Raw genomic sequence first — 25349 nt, 5'->3', positions numbered from 1 at the left:
TCCTCGGAGTCTCCTTCCAGGATCTCCGGGGCTGTGTTACTGCGGCCTGAGCCAAAGTACAAACGCAGACGTTGTGCCATTTTCACCTCTCGTCCCACAGCTTCTGTTCCCCCTCACTTTTGCTCTGACTGGCTGTTTGGTTCTCTCCTCTGGCTCCAGTCTCGGTCTCTAAGTGTCGCCCACTTCTCTCCTTTGGCTGGCTAGATGACTGATCCCCTCTTTTTTTTTTCTTCCACTCCCTCCCTCTCACCCCCCCACCCTCCCTCCCACCAACTCCTAGTCTCTTCCACAACTTTCCTTCCCACAGTAAACTGAGGAAAGAAATTACACCAACAAAACTAGACTGCCACTGCGAAAGAGCTGACAACTTTACACTACGCACTCACAGGAATGACAGAGTGGAGGCTAAAGAGAGGAAGGGTGAGGGGGAAAGAAAAGAAGAAAAAAAAGAAGGATCCCTGTATGCCAGACTCTTAGCACAACCAAGCACTAGCGACAGACAGCAGAAATAGCCCCTGAGCCGAGTGACGGCCAGCATTCCTGACATGATTGGATAAGAGTGGCCGGCGCTCCTGGTTTCCGAGGTGACAGTGGGTTGCCTGTCAGTCATGTGACCACCAATGGCCCTAACACCTCCTGTTACAACCCCATGCTGCCCTCAAGTGCCAACCTTCCTCCCCAAACACATCCAACTTATCACCATCCATCCCTTTCCCTCCATTCACATGATCTCTCTCAAACCCCCGCCCATTTCCCTATCTCTACACCTCTCATCAATGTGCTCACTCCTATGTACACCCAGTTTAGTATTTTTTAACCACAACAAGTTACTTCTTCGTTTACACATAATCTACTGCTTCATTCCTTTATCTTAAACTGCTATTTCGGTATCTAAGCATAGCTCAGTTTCTTGTAGGAGTACTTAATATCTTCCTCAAAACACCATCATCTCTTATCTTAAAACATCACTGTTAAATGTGACCTCTACACTCTCGCTTCCTTAACAGTCATGACTAATGCACATAATATCACCCTTTCTGTAGTTACTGATTATCCTGGAGAAGAAAGGTAGGGAGCAAGAGAAGAGCAAGAAGAAATGATTTGAGAAACTGATCCATAAATCTCTTGTATACAAACACTCAATACGACATCCATATCCTTTTTCAACAGGTAAACTGGTCACAGAGTACAAATGTAGACTAACAATCTGGAGGACAAATAAAGCTGTTACTTCTTGTAGCTTGGAAACATTAAGAAAAAAAACATAAGGAAGTTGTTGCTAAAAATGGACCAGAAAAAAAGGCAGCAGTCAGAGTGAAGACAGGATATCTGACAGATTGCAGCTTTGATACGGCAAAGCACAATCCTCTCTGGAGAGAGATATCCAAGTATTCTCCAAACGGAATAGGCTACGCTCTCTCCATACACAGCCAAACACTTGTCTGTCTGGTGGTTTTATAGGCCCACTCTGTTTGCATCCAAAAGCCGCCCAAGATACAACTCAGCTGTGATCCTCGCCTGCAATGCTGAAATTAGGCACACAAATTATGATGGTTGTAATATACTACTTGGCTACAGTACAGGGAAAAGAGACAGTTTCACAACATACTGTACATTCATGAGAGCGTTCTTTATGCTGCTAGGCAGCAATGATTCACCAGTGGATCAGCATGAGAAAATGGAGGTTTCAGGCTACTTTGCCCTGAGGCCAGAGTTAGCAGGGGAGCTGCCTGCCCCCATGCACAGAACTGACAAAGTCCAATGCTAATCTGGCCTTTCAGAAGTGTATCATCCAAAAATCTGCTCCAACTTCTGACTGGTTCGACCCATGGTTTAGCCCTCAGTGCGTCACCTTATCTGCTTTAAAAAGGCAAGCTGTAAACAAGTTGACGGCCAAACCACTGGTGGTGCACCACAGTGGGAATGGGAAAAACAAAAAAGAAGAGAATTCTCCATTGTGGACAAGAGGGGATCAAGGAGACAGGCGATATTGACTGGAGGCAGACAAACAGACAAAAGGAAAAGACTGTAGAGCAAAGACAATTCGTGGCTTGGCAGCCGGTTACACTTGGTGCTGACACACTGCCTACAGTGTTAGGCACAGTCAATAAATGTGTGTGTGAAATGTTATGGAGAGTGTTCTGTATAAAAGAAACAAAATGCCAATGTGTGGTCCAATGGCAGCTAGCCCAGCTTGCCAAATGACATAACATGCCTGCTTCAAACAAAGCACAGTACACTGTACTGTAGGCCTATTCTTTATTTATGTTCCATGTTAACTGTAAGTCTCATATGTAGTTCTTCTTTATTTTGTAGGCACCGATATTAGTCAACATTTAGTACACAGAAGTGAACCACAATCTCTCATGTGTGCTACAGCACTGAGTTTAGTCTAACTTTTCATCTCTTCTGACAAATAAACCATAAAATTAATGGATGCAAGAGCACAAGCAGCCTCTTCAAAGAAATGCTGGCCAGTGGTGGAGGAGCTGGCTTGGCATGCACCTAGAGATAGACAGAAAAGCACCTCTTCAGACATATAAGGAGATGACCAGGCTTGAGGCTGCCTCTGCCGTGCTTTCTTGTGTTATCCTCTTCTATACGGCAACAGAGAGCTCCCACTGTACTGGAGTAAAAATTAGAGCTGCCCTTTTGTTTGTAGGCTGAGTGCCAGTGAATCCCCTCTGCACGGCCGTGTAGGAAACACACAACACATACCAACATTGTGTTGGGTTTAACAATACATGAAACATACAGCTTTAACTGACTGCATGAGTGACTTTCTGCACAGATTAAGTTATCAGGAAGACAAGAAAACGTGGCGTTATTAAAAAAAAACACTCCACAAGCTAAAATCTTCCAGCCTCCCACGTCAGTCCTCAATGTACAAAAGCAGTAGCCCTGAATCTGTTAGACTCAGACAGAATGTGCCTTATCAGGCCAAGAACATCAATACTATGATGGGCTGCATCCTCCGTTTGTTTTGTTATAAATCAAACTCATAGATACAGATCCAAGAGTTACTGAGAAGTCAATAGGAACAAACATCATTGCATTCCTAAACTCTTTTCAAGGAAGGCTCGCACTTCTTCCACAGAACATTGTCTTCATTACGTCAATAACCACTTCACTCGCCTCTGTCTCCTCCGAAGGTAGTTCGCCAAGGTTATACACAACTGTGAATTAGTGAATTGATCATTAAGGCTATTAAGACCCGCTGTTTTTAATTGCTGCAACTCTTGACATTGTGCAGGCATTTAATCTAGTTGTCATGGCAACTGAGGGCCTACAACAGGCTTAACTTCACAAGTCGAGGGAGCTAGCGTGCTCGTCTGCGGGAGAAATCTGAGAAACTTGACATAAGAGGAATGTAGTAGTTGTTAATGGAGTACAGCCTCAAAGCAGAGCAATGAAACTAGCAGATAAACAAGATGTACACTGCAGCTTCTGCTCACGTCTCTTCCACGTGTACCGCAATACATTTCTTTTGACTGAGCCCACAGTGTGAAACACTGCAATATCAAATCTAACAATATGTACAAGAGTTCACAGGAAGAAGATTGTGAAGACATGAGGGTTCAGATAAAGTCAACACAATACATTCCAGGTTGTTAATGGGGTGAAACGAAAGCAGTGCTATTTTGGGAAAATGTCTTGGAAAAGTATGCAGCAATAACCGTTTTATTATCATCACATTGATTTCATGAGATAATTGAGACTTAAACTTAAAAGACAGTGCAACTGGAAAGCCTACTATCAATTTGCACCAAGTACAAAAAAATTGCATTCAAACTAAAAGAGGCATGACAATCTCGGTGGGTGGAAATAAATAAATCAGCTGCTGACAGACATGACAAACTAAAAATAATGTGTGATACAAGCAACAGAGCGAGGGAAAGGTAAGAGGTTACAAAATGTGAATCTTACCAATCTGTTTTCATCAAACACCTCAAAGAGTAGCCTGTGATTCTGTGGACACACCTGCGTTGGCAACAAAATAACAGGGGAGATAAATACAGCAGTCATCCAATGGTTACGTGGCATGCAAAACCAGTGCAGATGTACATGCAAACAAACACTTTACAGACTGCCTGCTTGTTTTTGTATCCAAACAATACACAAATACTGCAGCTACAAGATAGTAAATCTTCTAAATGTTATAACACAGGACTGAACTTTCATTCTTTTATAAGTCATCAGCGGGGAATAATTGTACACATGTGGCTAAGCTTCCAAAGTCTAATATGGTCTGCTTGATTACAGTGGCAGCAGAGGTGGGGCTCAGCTCTCAGTTAAACAGCAACCAAAGATTAACAACTCTAACACTACTACTCGAGAGTAAACAAAGGCAATAACAGACCAATGTAGTGGAGGATACTAAGAAGAAAGGGGCACATAATCAACTCACTCTGAAGTAGAATTCCTCGTTCCATTTGGGATTGAGGGTCTGAAACACAAAGCACAGACGTGGTTAGACTATCAGTTAATCAAGGAAGCAAAATGTTACTTCCTGGAGAAAGACTGTCTATTGTTGAGTCTCATCCCCAGGTCCTCAAATAGAGTGCTGCAGGAATGAGTCCTAAAACCCAGAAATAAGTTAGCATTTTTGCAATTCCAGTTCCCTCGTCTCAAAGTCAACGGGCTTTGAGTTAAATGTCTGAAATAAGGCCCGTGGCTAACACATGCTTAAGATATTTTCACATTTTGTTCTATGACATAAAATATGTCAGTTGGGTTGACGTCTGACCCAAACGTCAGTGTTTGACGATCAGGGGATTAGACTCAACAATCGAGCATCTTTCTCCAGGAAGTTAGATTTGTTGCTTTAACCATGTATTAAAGCACACTGAACAACATCATCTGTTTGCACAGAAAACAGAACAGATGTATGAAACCCATCCAACTGGTAGTGAGAGAACAGAGCCCAAGTGAGAAATTAGGCTCCGACTTGTGCGTCAATGATCCTCTTACACCGTTAGAGCAAGTTTGTAGCTCTAACATGTCCCGGTGATTGGCGTTAGTCCCTAAGATTAACAGCCATGAGGATTTTCACCCACTTTCTGGATGGGTCAGCTCAGCGTGTGGATGCACAGGCTCTCTCCTTCTGTCTCACACATTTGATGCTTTATTGGACTGAGAACTATGTGACACATCTCATTAAAATTCCTTTGGTGATTGAAATGACTTAAACACTAGATTGTCAATGAAGCCTTAATTTCACAGGTCGCTCTGATTAATAAACACTTTGCAACATTTTACGGCAGCGATAAAATAGCACGTCAGTTAAAACATCTGCTGACGAAGCAGAATAACAAATGAACCCACTGCCCTTTGACAAAAGGCCAATTTAACTAACATCTGACAAATTCTTCTTGATCAAATCATGAAAATTTACTGAATAGTATGCCAAATATCTTTGTTTAAGCTCAGTGCAGCTTCTTTTACTGATGTTAGTCGCAGAGTGGTTCTTCATTTTCTTGTCATATTAGACATCACTTTTTATTCCATCTTGCCACAAGCCAAACTCTTAGCTCCAACAACAAAGATGCCATCAAAGGTGTCCCACTTAAAGACACATACAGCCCACAGAGAAGCCGAGCAGCGATGCTTCCTTTTCTGCTCCACATAGCAGTGCATTGTCAGCTATTTATATCCAATAAGGCAACCATGGCCACTGGCAGCATATGTCTGCCTGCGTGGAGGCCTGAGCTGCAGCCTGACTCCAGCAGAGGGTTGGCCAGCAGCTACATGATGCTAACCTGAACTAACCTGAAAAGGTGAATTTAAAAACAAATGAGAAGCTGCTTGCAGAGTCAGGCTTATATTATTATCCATTTTAATAAATCATAGCCAGTTAATAACATGCATTATATGTTCTGCATGTGTATTATGACTTTATTTTAAACCATATAGCCCAGAGAAACCCACAATGTGAGCAATGAATATATGGACATTTGGTTCAATGTCACAGCCTACTTTGACATTAAAATATCCTCTGAATGGAGTTTACATTTATAGCAAGTAATAGCTCCCCCTGCTGAGAACAGATTTCCTCCCCAAAATAGGCCACTGGGGGAAAAGAGCTTGTCTCCATCTACACTCCACTGAGAAGGAAAGGAAGCACCGCCTTCTGGTGTTTTCCTGTGGCTCTCAACATGAGATGATTGCCATGATTCAAAAGAAAAATGGTGCAAAGGTGGGGGTGGCATGAGAAGGTGATCTAAAATCGGTGACTTAAAAGGAGAGTGAACAGAGCCACATTTAAGAGGGTGTACAGTAAATGCAGGTGCAGGTGTGGGAGGAGAATACTGTGTCAGGAGAGGCCATGAGAGTTCACCAAGTCTGAAACTATGAGCCAAAGGTCTGTGCAGGACAAGGGAGGGAGCAACAGCACACCACAGATATAAGCATTAAAGTCCGTTCTTACCTTCTTACCTACCTTTTTAATGGTTTTTGTTTGGACTAAGGCAAGCTCTCTGTTTTCATCCGCAACATAGAGAGAAAGTTTGACGTAAGGATCGCTGCAACAAGCAAAACAGGAATGAAGAAAAATTAGAGACAATTAAGAGATCTTGTGCCTTTCACAGTTCTCACTTTGTAACAGCTCAGGCAGATTCACAGGTACAAATCTGTTCCCTACAATCTTATGAGTACGTACCCGCTAATATTTCAAATATAATGGGATTGCTGAAGGATTGCTGAAGGATTGCATTCATTTCAGTACTGACACCAAAACAGTATTTTTTCATTTGGGAAGATAAGTTGCATTCTTCTTTTTCCATTTAAGATAAGTCAAAACAGTATAAACAAAACAAACACAATTATGTCTTAAATAAGGTATTATCTGACTAAAAAGTATAAATCTAGCCAAGCATTGAGTGGCAACTTTAAGTACTTTACAGATTTTGATACTCAGAATTGGCAGTGTGTGTACTCAAACAAGGAATTTGATTCAATGTTTTCATTGCTCTCAGTTCACTGATAGACACGCAGGACTGCAACTGTAAGAGATTCTCATGGTAAGACAACCGTCTCTGATAATATCATGATTTCACAATATCATGGTTAACTGTATTACACGATTTTTCATCATCATTATCATAAGCTACCATGGCCCTTAACAGAATGAAAACAGAAGAGTTTTGTTGGTCTTGAAAGGAATTAGGGATCCATATAATGTTTTTTTTTTTTTTTTAAAAACATACCGTAGGACAGCACAGTATGCCAAACCTCATATTACCTGACCGCAGGTGCCAGAGCCCATACTGCTAAACTACACTCTAACACATTGCTTGTTTCCAGACCTGAAACCTGAGTCTGCCACAAACAGCAAAGCAGAAAAAAACTGCTTGCATTTGGTTATTGTAAGATAAGGCTATAATGTCTTACTGACAAAGCAGATGGCTAAAAATAGAAACTGCATTTTGAGGTGTGTGGTGCAAATAGTAAGCAGAGTGTATGTGCCTGCTATTTAAAAACAGCCAATTGGTTTATTTGAAGGTGCTGACAGCGTAGAAATCTCCAGTGAGTTCTGGACAGTGGGGCAGAGCCACGCTATTCACCAGGTAGACCAATTACTCTACTGATCTCAGTCCCAGTGGGCAACACAAGGTACAGTGTCAGGTTATAACCTTTCCAAAACCTCTCTTTGAAGAAAACTTCTCACAAGTCTCTGTGCGTTGACGGCGGAGATTCCGACATGAAACATGTAACGTTAAAATAAAATCTGGATAACAAAATGCTTTTACAAACGTGATTTGCGACTTGTTCCTATTATATTTACATATATATATATATATATATATATATATATGTATTCCTGTATCACATGAAGCAGGAAGTATGTTAAGAGGTGGCACTGTCGACATAAACAAACATGGAGGCTGAGGGGTTCTTACACATATTCTGTATTGTACTTGCCTTTAACCCTTTCATATCAGGAATCAGAAATGACAACCATCACTAGAGAGACCGCTCTCGATGGATACGTGAAATGAGACAGACTGTGCTCAAGTGCACCAAGGTAAGTCATGCTGTTTAACCTGGCTCACTCCTGCTGAGATCTAAACACAGCGGGAGAAGTCTGATCCCAACAAAGCATATCATGTATGCTATTCACAGAGCATTTAAGTATTTTCATATCCAATGAAGATATCCAAATTCAGACTGCAATACAATGTTGAACTTGTGTACAATGTTGAACTGTTTTCATTTTTAAATTTGTCTTTATTGATTTGTATATTAATTGTTTGCTCCTGTTAGAAAACATTTTAAAAATAAAGCCCAAAATAACGTCATCAAATGTCTTGTTTTGTCTGACCAACAGTCCAAAACCGCTCATTTCACAGCCATGTAAGAACAGTCAAACAGCAAATTCTCACATTTGAGCTGGAAAATGTTTGAAAAACTCCTTAAATGTTTGTTGTCCTTGTTTTCAGTTTTCCGTTTCTATCTTCCAGTAAATTGTTCTTGGAACTGTGAGCAGTATACTTTGAGAACATCTTAAAACAAGTCGAATTCCTTGTATGTGTACACAAACTTGGCCATTGACGCTGATTCTGATTGTTAAATGATACATCTATCCAATCTGATGGACTAATTCAGACATGTCAAAGATAACCATGAAGTAGTTGTAGTTGTCAGCTATTAAATTAATCACCAACAGTTTTGATAATTAATTAATCACTTTGAGTAAGTTTTTAAGAAAAAAACTCACAATTCTCTGATTCCAGCTTCTTTAAAGTACATATTTTCTGGCTTCTTTTTTCCACCATGATATTCAACTGAATATCTTTGGGTTTGGAAGAAAACGTTTTCGCGGGGGAACACTGTTCCAACATTTTTCATATTACATGTTTATATATTTTATTGGCCAAACAACTTCTCAATTAATCAAAAAAATAGTCGACAATGACATTAAGCAACAATGAAAAAAAAAATCGTTAGCTGTAGTCCTACTATGAAGTAGTAAAATTTTGCTGCTGGTGATGTGAGTGACATGCAGGCTCTGCATTCACAGCGAACCACCAATAACAATCCTTCTTGATCAATTTATCAAATAAAACAGAGCCTACTTTGGTTGTTTGACAAAATGGACCCCCCTACAAAATCACCCCAATTATTCTTGAATGATTAATTATTTTTAAATAGAGCTATTCGTGTTATCTGGTGATAATTCCTATATTTTTTCATATATAGCAGAAAACCAAAACATCACAATGTTGTTTTTTTCCCCAATATCGTGCAGCCCTACCATAAAGTTTAACTTCTCTGTCCTCTTCTGCTCGTCTACTGCGTGTCCTGAGCTAACTTCTGTCAATGTGTACACATAATATAACAGATGCCTGTTTGTACAAAACCAAGCTGCAGGCTACATGAGGAAGAGAGGCATCGTCTAATTCTTCACAATGACACAATATCTAGCTGCATTAGAGCTTTCAATCTTTCCAGATGACACTAAAGAAGTTAATCGTTCTTTCTCCCCATTCTCTGGGTGAGACATGTAGCATTTCCTGTGTAGCAAATTACATTTTGATTGCAGTGGCAAGACTTAACACACAAGGTTTGAAATTTGATTTGACTTGCATTTCAAAACATCTACGAATGTGTTTTAAATCTGATTTGCCATAATCAGTTTCCATGGGATTTTTTTTGGCCATCCAGGATTGATACAAGCACCCCTCTAATTCCAGTATGGATGTACCCAAAATTAGATTTGGCCTGCCAGTTGGAGCTCAGCCTTACATTGATTTTACCAGAGCAGCTGAGAGGGAACCGAGGAAAAAGGCAGAAGGAAGGGGAAATATTAAAAAATGAGCTGCAAAATACCCCAAGCAAAACTGCTTTTGCTTGATTGCTAATTAATGTCTCCCAGAACCCCACAGCCTCTAATTGTGTGTTTGTGCAGTTCTGTGACTAAACAGAAACAATGGGCCTTCTGTATCTTGATTGCACTGAGACTCCTTCTTGTCTCCTTCCCTCTATCAACAAAATCCTGCTGAGGGAGCCAGGCTACTTCAGGTCAACACCAGGAAGATGAAAGCTAGCATGGGCTGCTTGATTTAACAGTAGCCTGGTCCACTTTTTGTTTGACTGGATGTGAATTCCTCGAGTTTCTATCAACACCTCACAAGAGCAACAAAAACAAAGCCTAGGTGTGTTTCGTTTAGTCCGGAGAGCAGAACACAATAGAACAAACCCGCTGTATTAAAGAATACAGCGGGAACAGGAACAGGTTTGGAGCAAAAAGAAGAAAAGAACAAGCCAGCACTGTTTGAGCAACTTATGAAGTGACAGTCTGCCAAGTCAGCACTGTCTCCTGTGGTAGCTATCCACACATCGAGACCTCATTCAGTGTTTCTTCATTACAGTTCAGATTTCTCCTGAGCCAGGCTGAACTGTCCTGCCAGCAGGGCATCAGGATGCGAACACATGCACTCTGGCATGTGAGTAGCATTCACACAGTGCTAAACATGCCAGGCTCTGTCTCCGACAATGTCGGCTTTCTCATAGCTCATGTACAAAAGCGTTACTATTTACAACAGTAGGAGCAGTGTTTAAATTTAAATGAGGCTTAAACCCGTCATATTTCAGCCGGATGCCAAGTGCACTCAAAAAATAAGAATTTCAGTTGTTGTTTTTTTCATAACTGTAGGTGGAACAAAATCATCCATTCCTGATTGTATGAGTAAAGCTTTGCTCGAAGTGGGTGTCGTCTCATCTAGACTATTCTTGGACCTTCTCGTGCTTGTTGTTTACCTGCAGAAGTTACTGATGAGCATGCTGTTAAAGAATGATAAATTACAATCTTCAATGAGGCGTCCTGTTCCTAGGGCGACAGTAGTGCATTTCTCATGCATATGCATTACATGTGGATTTTCATGTATAAATCCCAAGACATAATGTGAAGTAGGGGTGTCACAATTCTCTAAATTCCTGATTTAAATGGATTCCACTCTCTTTTTTTCAGTACTCACGGCTAGGACATTTTTAGACTATTGCTGGATTTGAAAAGAACAACAGATCATTGATTGTATGCTCCTTCAGCTGTTTTTTAGATTTTCAAAAATTCTTCTTCTTCAAAACTTTTTTAATAACAAGCTGCTTTTTACAACACAGCTCTACAAAAAATACCACCCTTTAGGGATACAAGAATAAAATACAAAAGATAATATTCAGTTTGTTACAAAGATCGGTTTCTCAAATCTGTCCGAGTAAATCTTCTTCCCAAACGAACCAATAAAGGATATCTGAAAATGAAAATACACCCAAAATCTCCTACGCAGACACTGTCAGAGTTAGTTTTGGTACCAGTCAGTTGTTCTGGAAGTCACTTATTATGTCTGGCTGCCATTAAACAAAAAAAAAAAGATTTCAATCAATCAATCAATCTATCCCTAATCTGATGAAGCAAGAACATACATGGGTTCACTCATTTTATCTAGCCCATTCAAAATAAACAGGTAGTACCTTCTAGTTCTGCCCTAGCCTGACACAATGATGCATTTAGTCTAAACAAGGAAGGAGCAAGTTCATTAGAGTGCCTGTTTAGCGCATAAACAAAATGATAACGAGTAGGCAGTGATTGATGGCCATTCTGTGTACTATTAATTGATCACATCGTTCCAGCACTGCAGGTACACAGACGTAGGTAATTAAAATTCAGAGGGTAGAAGTCACAGCGCTCAGCCATGCAAAAAAACTTCAAATACATCTCCAGAGAGGTATTACACAACGTCACATAAAAGTTGTGATAACAGTTGAGTTAAACTTCATCACAGAATCACACATGGGGAAAGGAGGTCTGACGACACAAGACAAAAGAGGCTCCTTGATGAAACTGACGCTTTGAAAGACCCTCAAAGGTTTAAGTTTAACGTCTGAGTATTCCTACATGTGAGAAAGTTTGTGCCATGTATAATTATTAGTCAAATGCTTTTATCTGGAAAAACTGTTATAGAGGTGGGTTATGAGGAGGACAGGAGAGGCACGTAGGTAATCATTAATTAACACTTGGAGTTCAAGGTGTTTCTAAGTAGAAGGAATGTAGTGAAAGCATGAAACTCTGCTGTACAAGGTCAAAAGGACAGACTGAAGGAGGCGTTCTAAATCAAAGAGCCGGATGCTAAGTGCAGTGATAAATAAAGGTCCTGTATGTTTGGCCTTTCCTGTATAAAAAATCCCTGACAAATCATTAGCGTTGATGAAAGTGCTTTGCTTAAATGTTTTGTGTTGCAAAATAGTCATAAAACTAACAGAACATGTGATATGAGAGGGGCAGGTCACAGCAAGTGCAATGATGAGGCTGTGTGGGCCTCATCATTGCACTTGCTGTGACCTGCTGTAATCAACCTCACAACGATGAAATGACATAACAGTGTAACTGCTAAGAACCCCTGATGATAACATCATCTCCTAGTGTGTCCTAAAAAAAAAAACCCAGTGATGCTCACCTGGCTCCGATGATGTCTTTCTTCGCCAGATCAATTCCTGCAATGACCTTAACCCGCAGCACTCTCGTTTCATGCTGCAGAAGACAGAGATGATGGATCAAAACATTTAATCAAGTCATGGAAAAAAAATGATCACATAACCTCATGACCATGCCACTTCAAACATTAAAAGCTGCTGGCTGCATTAATCTGCCTTCTTTTATGTCAATAACCCTGACCTAGAAAAGAAGTGAGTTGTATCTGCAAAGCTTTGACTCGTGAGCCATAGCAACATTTAGAAGTTGGCAGATGACATAAGCTACACTGAAATGTTGCAGACAAATCATATAGAAAGCATTACAACGATCCAAAATGTGTAGACTGGCAAGCTTCCTCATCAATCTTACTTTAACCATACCTGTATTTTTTCTTTAAAGCACAATAAAAGCTTTTAAATAATTTAAAAAACGGGGGACTTTAACTGTGAAGAATTTGTAGGACATGAAACATGAATTAGCAGAGCTTTGTTAGCAGCTATTCTTCGATAGCACTGCAGGGAGAAAGAGCATTTTCAACCTCTCTGTTACCACTATTTAAAACATGCATGTCATCAATTAAAGATACATCTTCGAGCAGGTAGCCCTGTTGTAGTGAAAATGCAAATCCCTGCCACGCTGGGCTGATGTGCCGAGTGGAACCGACTCAAGCTGAGCCAGCACATGTGTATGGAAAAGCCCCAGAGCTGTTATCTTAGGCCACGGCCTTGTTCAGAGGGTGTAGCATTACTGAGCGTTTAGCTCATTATCACAGTGTTTCATGTTTTATAGACCCACAATTGTCTTAAAACCTTGATTTGCGGAGATGACATAATGTGATTTTAAGTTTGTCATATGGTGAACATTAACCAATAGCTGGCAAAGCGTTTGCGTGTGGAATTTTGTTACAAGCATACCTCCCCTCCCATAATGACTGACAGACAGAGCAAAGCTCCACTAAGCTATGAAAGTGAAATCGTTTACCTCCTCAAGAAAGAAAAACAAACAGAAACAGTTAGACTGCTCACAGCCCGTGAAATAAAGTTTATCATTACATGTGCTGATCTTAATAAGAAATGTTAAACATCAGAAATGTGAATTTAGTGTGTTTTGCAATATCTATCCATTATCCTAGAGATCCATGATATGGATATTTCTAACAATACAGATAAAATAAACCGATAATTTCACATTTTGGCATTTAAAAAATAAGTTCCTAACCTGCAGTTATGCACATCTGAGGGTGAGAGAGGCTCATATTCAGAGAGAAAAGATGTGAAGGTGGATGATAAAATATTCTATAGCTCTACTAAGATTTGTTGTGCTAAAACTTGACTTTTTGCTTGCCTTCGAATCATTTAACATGTTGCAAATTGAAATTGTGTTTTCTTCCTCTGAAACTGTAAAAGATCGTATCTCGTTCCATCGTTTCTCGGTGGATCACACCTGCAACTTTCAAGGTGCATACAGCCATCGGACAGTATCCGAGTTTGTAAATGCCGCACTTGTTGAGTAAAAAAGCAATTTTGGCTTCATATCATCGGCTCCATTTATCAGCCAGAATTTCACTGATATTGATAATTATCCTATAATATGAATTTCCCAATATCGGGCCAATAATTTATTAGTTTGATATATATATGATGCATCCCTACTTCAAAGCCATACACCACTCAAAATGTGTTAGGGATATTTGGATATGGGTGCTTATATGCATGTGCATTTATATGTAATAAAAGTCAAATGGAATGTGTCACATTATTGTCAAAAATATTCACAAAACACAAAATAAAAATGAAGATATAACATATACTAAATATCCCAATATCCCTAACTAATTCTGAGTAGTGTATGTGTTCTTGGCATAAAAACACCACATGCAAATCTCTCCTGCATGCTGGTGAAAGACTCAGAGCCTCCTGATGAAAGCTGAGGACAACCTCGACATTCAACAGTCAGGCACCAGAACCTTGAATGAACATATGAAAGCAGTATTTTTAGTCATCGCTCCGGAACATCCCTCAGAAAAATCCCACCGTTACTATTTATGACTGTGTTAGTAATGCCTGATTGGTAGTTGGGCTGATATGACAGCTGCTCGGTTGGCAAATTATTTTGTTTGTCACTCACTCTGTGGTGACTCGTGACAGTCGTGCTGCCATGCAAAACAACGGGTGAAATATAACATGACTTTATGGAGGTTGAATGTGAGTTCAGCGCAAGACTGAATATCGACGTTCATTCCGCAGCTTCGGTCCTCAAACTCGTTCAGTGGTCGGCTCACCATCAACCCGCTTTGATCACAGGCAAGAGGCAGTGACTGTGTGTGTGTGTGTGTGTTTAAGTCTGACAGTGGTATGCTAGTAATGCCACCCAGCCCTCCATACATTAATAACATCTCTCCTCTGAATATCTGGGTTTCAAAATAGCACTTTGGGGTACGAGTCGAGCTACAAGTCGTCCATACATTCATTTAAGGGAGAGGATGTAACGTGGCGAGGCGATTAAGCTTCGGTCCAACATGACGGCTGATATCAAGTGTTGCCATTGTTGGTGAAATTAAGGAGAGTGAACTAATTGACACGCAGGCAGGGCGCAGTAAAATTGACAGCTACCTGAACATTACTACGGAATGTTGCCGTCGGAGAGGGCTGATTAGCTTCTCGGCTAACGTCGCTGCCTCAAGCTGAACCCCTCTGTGAGAGACACCCATTTTGGACTGCAGTCTATGAAACAAAGCTCTGTTGAGATTAAAGCTTACCTCATCTTCTGAAAGTCCATATATTGGCTCGTAAGTCGCAGCCATATAGCCTGCGGTCCACGCTATACACACAAAAACAAGCCGCTTGGCAAAGCTAGCTAGCTAGCCTTGAACAATAAAGTCCCACTTTCCTCTCTCTGCCGTGCGGTGGTGGTCAAGTCCGCGGAGAGACCAAGTCCTTCGCTGGGCACGGGGGTTCGGTTCGCCGCCGAATAACTTAATCCTCGCCAGCGTGGTCCGTCCAGGACACGACTTGGCAATTTTAGAAAACTGTGTCAAAAATGTTTCAACTGAGACGGATCGCTTTTGTCAACTCCGAGCTTATCCCCCGAAACGTTTTGACACTTGACTTCCTCCTAACAGCTAAACCAATCAAGCGCCGATTGGACGTGATTGCTGTCGACGTCAACCAATCAACGGTGTCGTGAATTCCCCAAAGCTCCCCAACAACCAATAAAATATGCAGTAGGCGTGGAGATGGGGTGTGTCGTCTCTGTGTGTTTTTTTCTCCTTTTTTCGGGGTGTGTGAGGCTGTATCTCGCAAAGCAACACAGATTAACACTCTCGGGATTTTTCTAGATATATGTATAATATTTAACGTCACCATTTCCAGCTAACTAGTCTCATGAAGGTGGGTTACTCGCGCTGGTCATTACCATTCAGCCCTGAGCGCGTTCATGTCAGGGGCGGGGCTTGCAACACACAGCCAATCACAGGCTACATGCACAGAAAGAGCCAGATTGGATCAAACTACTGATCCGCATCACGAATTTAGGTCGATGCGGTGGCAGAAGTTAGAGTAGTCACCGTGGGAAATTGAATTGACTCTCGCTTTCTGTGGCCCATCATTCTTTATTTTATGTAAAACAATTGACCAGTGACAAATTACAATAATTATAGACCAATGAACAAGACTAAATGCACTAAAGTGGGTTTGTATTGTGAGGTTAAAACCACTGAATGTGAAAATACAAGATTAATGGCTTAGAGACATTGCTTACTGGAAATAAATTAAACCTTAAAGGTGCAGTATGTAGTTTTAGGGAAAACATTTTAATCTCAAGAGAAAATACTTACAATTTATTGATTTTCATAATGAGTCCAACAGTGTTATAGGAGAGCAATGCTAGACCAGAGGACTGCTTTTCAAAACCTGGTGCCATTTAGCCACAGAGTGAAATCACTGTCACAACCATCACCGGTCCTTTACTGCCACCTATGTAGACTATTAGACTAAAATCCACCAGCCTACATAAAGACACTGAGAAAACATATGCAAAGATGTAAAACATCAGATTCCATCATTTCTTTCTTTCTTTTTATTTTAATTCCAATCATTCATCAGCCATCTATCTATCTATCTATCTATCTATCTATCTATCTATCTATCTATCTATCTATCTATCTATCTATCTATCTATCTATCTATCTATCTAATGCAGTGGAGTAAAAAATACAATATTTGCCTCCAAAATGTGGTGGAGTGGAAGTATAAAGCTGCAGAAAATGGCAATACACAGGTAAAGTACAAGTACCTCAAAACTGTGCTTCATTGCAGTACTTGAGTAAATGTACTTAGTTACATTCCATCCAAACCAGTTCCTGAAAGCGCCGCTAGATGTCACTACATACCAATGATTGCTTCATGGTGTGTCCCTGTTTGTCCCTGCAGCCTGCTGATTCCAGATGTGCAGTGACAGAGAGAACAAACGCCACATGGACACACGCTGAAGTCACACGCTGTAAACTGTTGCACTGAGGAAGAGGCGGACCTCCTCCACCTCTGACTGCTGGTTGTGCCTCAGTACCAGCATGCAGCAAGCACAGACATGCAAGCTGTCACACCAGAACCACACAGCACATCCACTGCTGCGCACACGCACACCCCACCAACATGAAAACGTGTATCATGACTGACAGAGAAAATGATACAAAGGGAGATAAATCTGCACTCCTGAACTCATCTATGAGAGGGCATCCATCAAATGTGTGCCTGCTCAAATGTTCACTGGCAGTCAGCGTGGTTAGTGGCATAATGGGACTTTTAAATCAATGTGAAGAGCAGATGGCCATATTATGTAACATTATTGCTTCTAAAGCAGAGCTGACAAGAGGGGTGGAGGTGGGGGTGGAGGGCAGAGATTCCCAAGCCACTCTTGACACAAGGCCATCATTCACTCTGTACGAATGAACGTTCAACTCAGACTCTTTCTATGCTTACAGATAACTATTTATAACAGACATTAATTAGAATATTTATCAATAAGCCAGCCTGAAAAATCAAGATATGTTGTCTTTTTTTCTCCTCAAATATACCAGAGAGGGTCACCCATCATAGACTTTATATACACATAAAAAGTGCATGAGCCTCTCCTTTGAAAAAGATAAACTCACTGAATAATCACTGAAATTGAGGTTGAGGTACTTTCTCACTACCCTACCACAGTGTGCTTTTGACTTTTTGCACTACATTTATCTGACAGCTATAGTTTTTAATTTCTTTTCATATTAAGTTTTTTACACACAAAAAAACACATAATGATCTTATAAAATATAATACTTTGTTAGAGATGATTATAACAATATGTACAATTGTTAAAATGAACTCTGGCGTAATTCAAGTCTCTGGAAGCCCCAAGATTCCAAATTGATTTTAAACATTAACACCGCTAACACTTTTAGCAGTACGGATTTTAGCTTTACAAAGGGTGTAGATAAAGCCTTTAAAACCAATTTGGGATCTCGGGGCAGTAAAGAGTTATTTTATGCCTTTTATCCTTTGTTTGTCCCCATTTGCTTCAGTTGTTTAGGAGAATGCTGCAACTCGTATTTGCTGTGAAGCTCTACAAACGTTTTGTGGACTACGAAACTCAACCTGGCTTTCCATTTGGATGGGGTTGAGTAGATAATGACTGAATTTTCTTTTTTGGGTGAACTTATCCTTTAATGCATCAATCATATAATAATTGTATGACAACTGATACAATTTCCTCTATTTGAGTACTTTTACTTTTGATGATTTCAGTATGTTTTGTTATATTTTACCACTTTAAATGTAGCAAACCCTGTCCTGTCTGCACGCTGGTGCCCTTTTTTTAAATTTTTTTCACACCTGCCCCTGAAACATCCTGAGTCCACCACTGCTGTCCATACAATTACCACTTTCCAGGAATTTTCAGTCTCTCAGGGCCACATCTTTGAATGCATATGTGTGTTTGCGTCTGTGTCTGCAATATCTCTATAGGTGTGGCTTCCCAATAAAGTGAACACAATGAGAGAAAAGGAAGTTCAGTTCTGGACACAATGATCGGATACAGAAACAGATCCCTAAAGATCCCAGAAGGAATCTAAAATTCATTCAGCTTTATGACTTTCCATAGTTTAAAGCTTAACCTTTGTGTTTCTGTGGAGAGGGTTTATTCAAGGCCAAACGTGCACTACCTTCTAGCTTTGGAAACACACACTTAAGTACATGCTGCCTTCTCGGTGGGAACATCAGGGTTACAACCTGCTGTAAATCAAATACGGCTCTGCGTTCTTTCTAGAGGATTTGTCTTACTCTCTATAATATGATTTTATTTCTCCTTTTAGAGAATTAAAGCCTGCATAAAAGTGTGTATTAATCCTTTATGTATCAAACAGTTTAAGTAGAGATGAACTCACTCGCATATGTTAATGCATAAATAAGAGAGAGTGAGTCAGGGACACATTATGGAGGGCAGGGGAGGGAGAGAGGGATGTCAAATACTGGGAGACCTCACTATGTTTACAGCTCCCAGTACGAGGAACCAGTGAGAGGAACCAGTGAACAGTTAAACACCGCGTTAGGAGGTCAGGGCGTTCTGATCATCACATCGTGTTTTACAATATTTGTTCATATGCAGAGCGAGTAAAAGTCACTAAGGTAGCAGCACAGGAATGACCATGTGTTGTCCTTTAGAGAGGAGAATTTCATTGTTCGGGGAAAAGTGTATTAGTGCGCCACAGGGAAACATCTTAAAGTCTTTTGTTTTGGGCAACATTCCCGATCATATAACATTTAAGCTACTAATTTACAGTTTTAAAATATGTTTTTTTAATCTGTAATGTTACTAAGTAATTACATCAGCAATCACTGAGCATCAGAATAAGTGTAAATATAATTGATTACTTTTAAAAGGTGCTTTTTGGGCTCTGATGCAGCATGTAGTCAGCAAAGTAACTAGTTACTAAAGGTATCAATTGAATGTAGTGAGTAAATATTAGCCTAAAAAATGGAAATACTTTAGTAAATGTACTTACTCTAGTTACATTCCATCACTTATACATACTTATTCTTTACTGTGTCATTTTTCTGTCGTGAGTACTTTAACTAGTGCATTTTTCTGATAATACTCACATACTCTTACTTGTAAGGGAGTATTTTTACAGTGTGGTATTAGTACTTTTACTGAAGTGACGGATAATAACACTCCCTCCACCACTGCACACTTGCTTTAGGAGGAAATTGCATTGACTGTCATTCATTTCCTGGAGAGTTTCTAACCCCAACCACTGGATGTGTCACCCAATCCCCCAGTGAAACACACACACACACACACACACACACGGAGATATTGAAATGTAAAATTAAGTTATATAAAGCTAATTGAACCAAAGCTACCAGGCCTCTTTCCTTGTTTTTCTCTTTACTTTGAGGAACCTCTGCTGGAGCTGGAGGTCAAACTCATCCAGCGTGACTGCCCAGGGTGTGGGCGGGGTTTTGACAGGAGGTGGGAGGAGTCTGTGCTCCTCCGCCCCGCCCTCCTCCGGATGATACAGAGGTAGACAGAGAGGCGGTGGATGTTCCGACTTCTCCTGGCAGCCGGTGATGAGTGTACCCTCGTCCCTTCACCCCGGTAAACCGGTTACACAAGTCGGCAAGTTCAGTCCGCTCTTCTGGGAGCCGCCAGTGGACTCAGCACGACCAGGACACGGAGGGAGAGACTGAAAGCTCCTGTCAGCTGAAGGTAAGACGCACTTGTACTTGCAGACTGTATCATCAGGACCGGGGTGAATGAAGCCAGAGGCAGGGAGCAACTGTCCAGTCCAGTTACGCACCTTTCATGTCATGTTTGTACTTCAAACATAGCAGATTACCTTATAAAGTCCAAACTGACTGGTGAAGGAGCATGCCTTCATATTATTGAAATCAACCTTGTTATTGATGCTTATTTTCACAGTTAAAGGTCTAATCAGTAAAATGCTAAATAATTTCACAGTTTGAGATAGATGGTTAATTAATAAATGAACATCTTTGAGAGTTTTCCAGATCATAGGTAACACTATAAAAACTTTCAAAAATAAATGCTAAATTTATATTTAATTAAACCTTAGCTAATAGTTAATTCACTGTTAACAAACAATGAAATGCTTTAAAAATCATAGATAGCAACTTCCCAAGTTCCCAACTTCCCAAAATTCCCATGCAAATAATGTTTATAGATGAACAACACAGTATTATTTAAAAAAATTACAAAGTATTATAAACATCAGTTGCAACTTAACAATTAAAAAAATGTTTAGTAAAGTTTGAAAGTTTAGTTTATAAAGTATTACATTGTTTGTTACAACCCAATCGCTAAAATAAATGTCGGCAAAGTAGCTACATTTCTGCAAAACCACAGATAAGTTTAAGCATCCCTGAGTGTCTAGAAAAGAGCTATCTATTAATGTTATAATTTGAACTTTGCCTTTCTTTATGTTGCAACTTTATGTTTCTTTAGGTTTGATTTTAGGCAAAAAAAGCCACTCGGTTAGGGTTAGGAAAAGATCATGTTTGGGCTGAAAATACCTGTTATGGTCGCCACAAACACTGCTTCACACTGCACTACTTCATATATTTAAATTAGAGGAGAAACAGCAGTAATATCAGCTGTGAAGAATTTACTACAACAACTTCACTCTGAATCATTCACACATTATGTAACATCCTCCATGACAAATTACAGGGAAGTGGAGTTGTTAAATGACTCCCACAACCTGAAATAAGAACAAGTGAGAGTGATAACTCTAGATGAAGATGTAAGCCCAGCTTGACAGCTGACAGATCGGCAGGTTATTTCCTCATACGTGGGCAACTGCTGATGCCGGGGTGTCACCGGTGCATAACGGGATTGCCATGGTCATGATCTGCTCCTCAGCCGCAGGCCAGGTAGCCAGGTCAGGGGAAGGGGAAGAGAGGCTATGTGCCTTTATAGCCAACCAAGCTGATCAACTCAATACTGGATTACAATCGTGGGTGCCTGCAGCTTACTGACTCTTTCCACTGTCAGTCCTGCAGCGAGGCTTTATATAGTAAGTGTTGTGCGCTGCATGCGGAGTAGGTGTAATTATTGAGTCACACAAACTCATTGAAGCATGAAATTTATCCAGTTTTTTTTAAAGGAGCACATTGCATGTGCCTGTGTTTTTTGAATTTTTTGTTTATCATTAATAATGAATTGGTCACCTTTTAAGGGCCCAGTTGTGAGTAGTGCATTTCATTTCGATCAGATCAGAGAGGTAGCGCTGGCCTTGGGCTTTTGTTGCTCCTGCTGAAAACATAACAAAGGCTCATTTGATATAACAGGAAGTTCACTATGATATGAGCATTCTCTGTACCAATCTACATGTACAGAGATTACTCATATCATATGACAAATAGAGTCTGTGTGACCGATTTATCTGCAGAGATTGGCCTTTCACAGATACAGCAGCATTGGTGTATATTTTAAAAAGCGTCTAAAAAGCACTGATATGAAAACTTATTATGATTATTAAATGTGCAGTGAAGTTAACGGTTTTAGTGCACTGATGTTGTTCTAGACAACTGTAAAATATGCCTCCATAATGCACAACTGTTTGATAACCACATTTGAGTTATGTGCAAAAAATGTGTGTCTATTGGCTGATATATCTCGACCTAACATCTGTATCACCCAAAAATCGGGGTCTAATGACATATATGATATGATTCTGGGTTAGAATTGGCTTGAATAGAACCCGCACGCTTTATTGACATTATATTAACCAATTATTTGGTTAAAAACGGCTATTTGGCTTTGATGCATTATCCTCGTCACAAGTAATAGCCTATAAACACTGAAGAATCAAAAGCTGTAAAGAAACTAGTAGCTAAATGTATCAGATAGATGTAGTGGAGAGAAAGTATGAAGTACTCAAGTACCTGAAAATTGTACTTAAGAACAGTACTTGAGTAAACTGTACTCAGGTTCATTCCATCACTGGTTGTTCGAAATTTTCGTCACAAAGAATGAAATTATTACTGCAAATGAATATCGGGACAAATATCATTTTTCAGTCTCCTCGATATCTAATATTCTGTATCAGTATCGGCCTTAAAAAAGCCATATCGGTCGACCCCTAATATTAACTCATGATAATAAATTAATAATAAATTCTAGTAATTTAATTTCACACATACCTTCACCCAGCTAGTTCACTCTATCTTTCCATTTGACACCACATGGAGGTGAGCTGGGATGTCATCATGCCTGCTGCTGCAATCATATCCGGGCAGAGCCACCTTTGTCAAGAGATTAGCCAAGTCAAAAGAGGAAGTACAATTTCAAAAGCAAATCATTTTACAGTAAATTGTGTTGCATTTAGCTGGAACAATCCAGAAATAGGCGACACAGGATTTTTATTACTGAGGTATTTTTGGCTTGTTGTAGTTGAGAGTGAGAACTGTCTCGTTAAAGGAGTCGTGGCAAATTTATTCTCGTAATAAACGTACCCCGATGACGTTATTGGCTTATTATGCATTTGTTATCTAACAGAATTTTTGTTGTATGCACATGACCTTGATCCTGTTTGCTGCTCTTGATTTTGCCCGTTGCGTATACATACATGTTTGCTTACATAAAAATGACGCCAACATGATGCCAAAACAATTTCCCCTTCCATTATAAGCCTTGGGTACAGCACCTGTTTCTTCACATTTATTGTATTTGGTTGTGTGGTTTCATTCATTCAGGATTTAATTGTTCTTATCACATGCCACTTCCAATGAGTGAATATTAAGAAAGATTCAAGAAAGTTTCATCGCTCTTTGAAAGGTCAATGGAGCAAAAGTTGGAGATATAAATATGTTGAAAAGCTTAATAATTGGTATCAAACCAGGAACTTATATTGTTGTATTGCTTGTGTCCATCGGCTCCATCCATTTTAATTAAAGTGTACAAATATAAGCTCTACCGATGCTTTATGTTACTGGATGGATGGATTTACTAAAAGTCTAAATCCCTACCTGCAGTCCCGAGAATCTGCATTATCATTACACTGACATTTATTACAGTTACAGTATATCCTCCCCGTGAGTATGACAAAAAATTTGCCCTGAGGGTCTTCACAAAGCAAGTGTTCATCTCCATGGGAGCAGTTTTAATTGACTTTACTTAGAGATCTTGTTTCTCCAGTTGTTCTCTGTCCTCCTTTACCCCCATAAGAAAGAAAATGCTCCTCGAGAGATGTTTGTGTTAAAAATGAAACTGGTTGTGACAGTACGGGGAAATGTTTAGTCTGTTCTGAGCATGAGTACAGGTCAAGGGTTTGATATGAAAACAGTGAGAGTGATTCCAGGAATCTGTTTTTACACGTTGCTGAACCACAACTCATGGCCACACTGACAAACTGTGATGTACACTATCTATATTTTCTGATAAGAGGACAGATTACTGATTATTTGATATATATATACGCTTTGGCTCCTTATGTTTCCTTGAAGCTTCCTGAGCCCTGAGGTAAGGGAGTCATTATAGCTTATAGCTCCTTCCTGTTGTAACTGTCACCGTGTTAAGGCAGTGAAATAAAAATAAAATGTCTTGTCAGCCCGCTGAGCAAAGGTTGATTATGATCGTACCAAATGTAAGTCGAGTGATTTAAAGGATATTTTTCTTATTGATTACAAATCACATGTTAAGACCAAAACCAACTGATCCTCAAAACAAGTTTGTTCATATAGTGTTCAGGCACAAGGCAATTGTGATTTACAGGGGCATAGAAATACGTTAAAGGGGCACTATGTAGTTTTTGTAGAAGAAATTCAAACTCAGAATTGTAATATTTACAATATAAATGTGGTAATAATACAATTATTTTCCATTACTGAATAAACAAGCTGTTCTCAGAGGAAAATAAGGTCCATAGAACATTGTTTGAAGCTAGAAAGGTGGCAGGGTCCGCCACATATAGACAAAATAAAGCAGTATGAAATTGTGTTGTCCTTTAAGGTCAGTTTGTTTATTTTGTTTGTTTAAGCATAAAAACATCAGCCAATGAAAATCTTTCTCTTCTGATTATAATGTCTTCCCCAAAACTACGTAGTGCACCTTTAAATAAAGTATAATTTGGCATAGTAGTATTGCATTTTTGCCTGTAAAACGTAAGTTAATATAAAACAGAAATAGTGACTGAACATCACATTATTGAGGACATATTGTACTCTGCAGACTTCCAGAAAACAGGACTGCTGTAGCCGTGCTCTCGAGAGCGTGGTGACCCTGCATGAGAGAAAAACATGAGTTATTCATCACCTCTGGAGAGGCGGCCTGTTGTACAGCCATTCCCGCAGGGATCGTCTTGCTTCACTGCTCGCATTTTTACCTCGATAAGTCACTCAACACATCCTCTCCTCACCTTTTTGATGTTGAGAGGCTACTTATGGACGCACATCGTGAATGATTCATATTCCCGAGTGTGTTAGCCGCACGATGACCTGACTGACTCATTTAAACCTACATGTATATGTACAACTGATGCAGCTGTGGGTCAGCAAGCAACAGGGTAAACACTTGAAGTAACACATTGGACAAGGGGCGTAGTGTTCCTAAGGTAAGATTTAAAGAAGAGTGTATTAAAATAGAAAATCTGTTTAGAATCTATATAATATGCTTTAAATGTAACATTCAGACTAGTGTTATCGGTGAGGGAAGAGCTCAGCTCTGTTTGCCTGCACTTTCCCAGCTTAGCAGCTTATTCAGTTTGGGCTACCGGTTATGTAAGACGGCTATATGCAGGAGCAGGAGGCTAATCCAGTGCCTTGACCTTAATGCCAATTATCAGATCATGGTGACGTTATTGAAATTAAGGCACCATAAAGAG

The 25349-nt window shown here is 39.9% G+C and overlaps 1 protein-coding gene across 4 annotated transcripts in view; it reads right to left on the bottom strand.

Annotated features, from left to right (window-relative positions):
- The window catches only part of nedd4l (NEDD4 like E3 ubiquitin protein ligase), a 48049-nt gene extending 32507 nt beyond the window's left edge, over window positions 1-15542 (bottom strand). For 3 of the 4 annotated variants that reach the window (XM_073477444.1, XM_073477445.1, XM_073477447.1), the window contains exons 1-5: window positions 15228-15359; window positions 12453-12526; window positions 6428-6521; window positions 4409-4447; window positions 3928-3981 (exon numbers count right to left, since the gene is read on the bottom strand). In XM_073477444.1, the coding sequence (XP_073333545.1) occupies window positions 3928-3981; window positions 4409-4447; window positions 6428-6521; window positions 12453-12526; window positions 15228-15272 (306 nt within the window). In that variant the 5' untranslated portion in view covers window positions 15273-15359. Of the gene's footprint in view, window positions 1-3927; window positions 3982-4408; window positions 4448-6427; window positions 6522-12452; window positions 12527-15227 lie in introns of all 4 variants that reach the window. The other variant, XM_073477446.1, reaches the window with a different exon arrangement.
- Between the last annotated feature and the right edge of the window lie 9807 nt (window positions 15543-25349).

Source organism: Pagrus major, chromosome 12 (genome assembly GCF_040436345.1).
Source record: "Pagrus major chromosome 12, Pma_NU_1.0".
Classification (NCBI taxonomy): Eukaryota; Metazoa; Chordata; class Actinopteri; order Spariformes; family Sparidae; genus Pagrus; species Pagrus major.
This window is presented reverse-complemented; position numbering and strand designations above follow the sequence as displayed.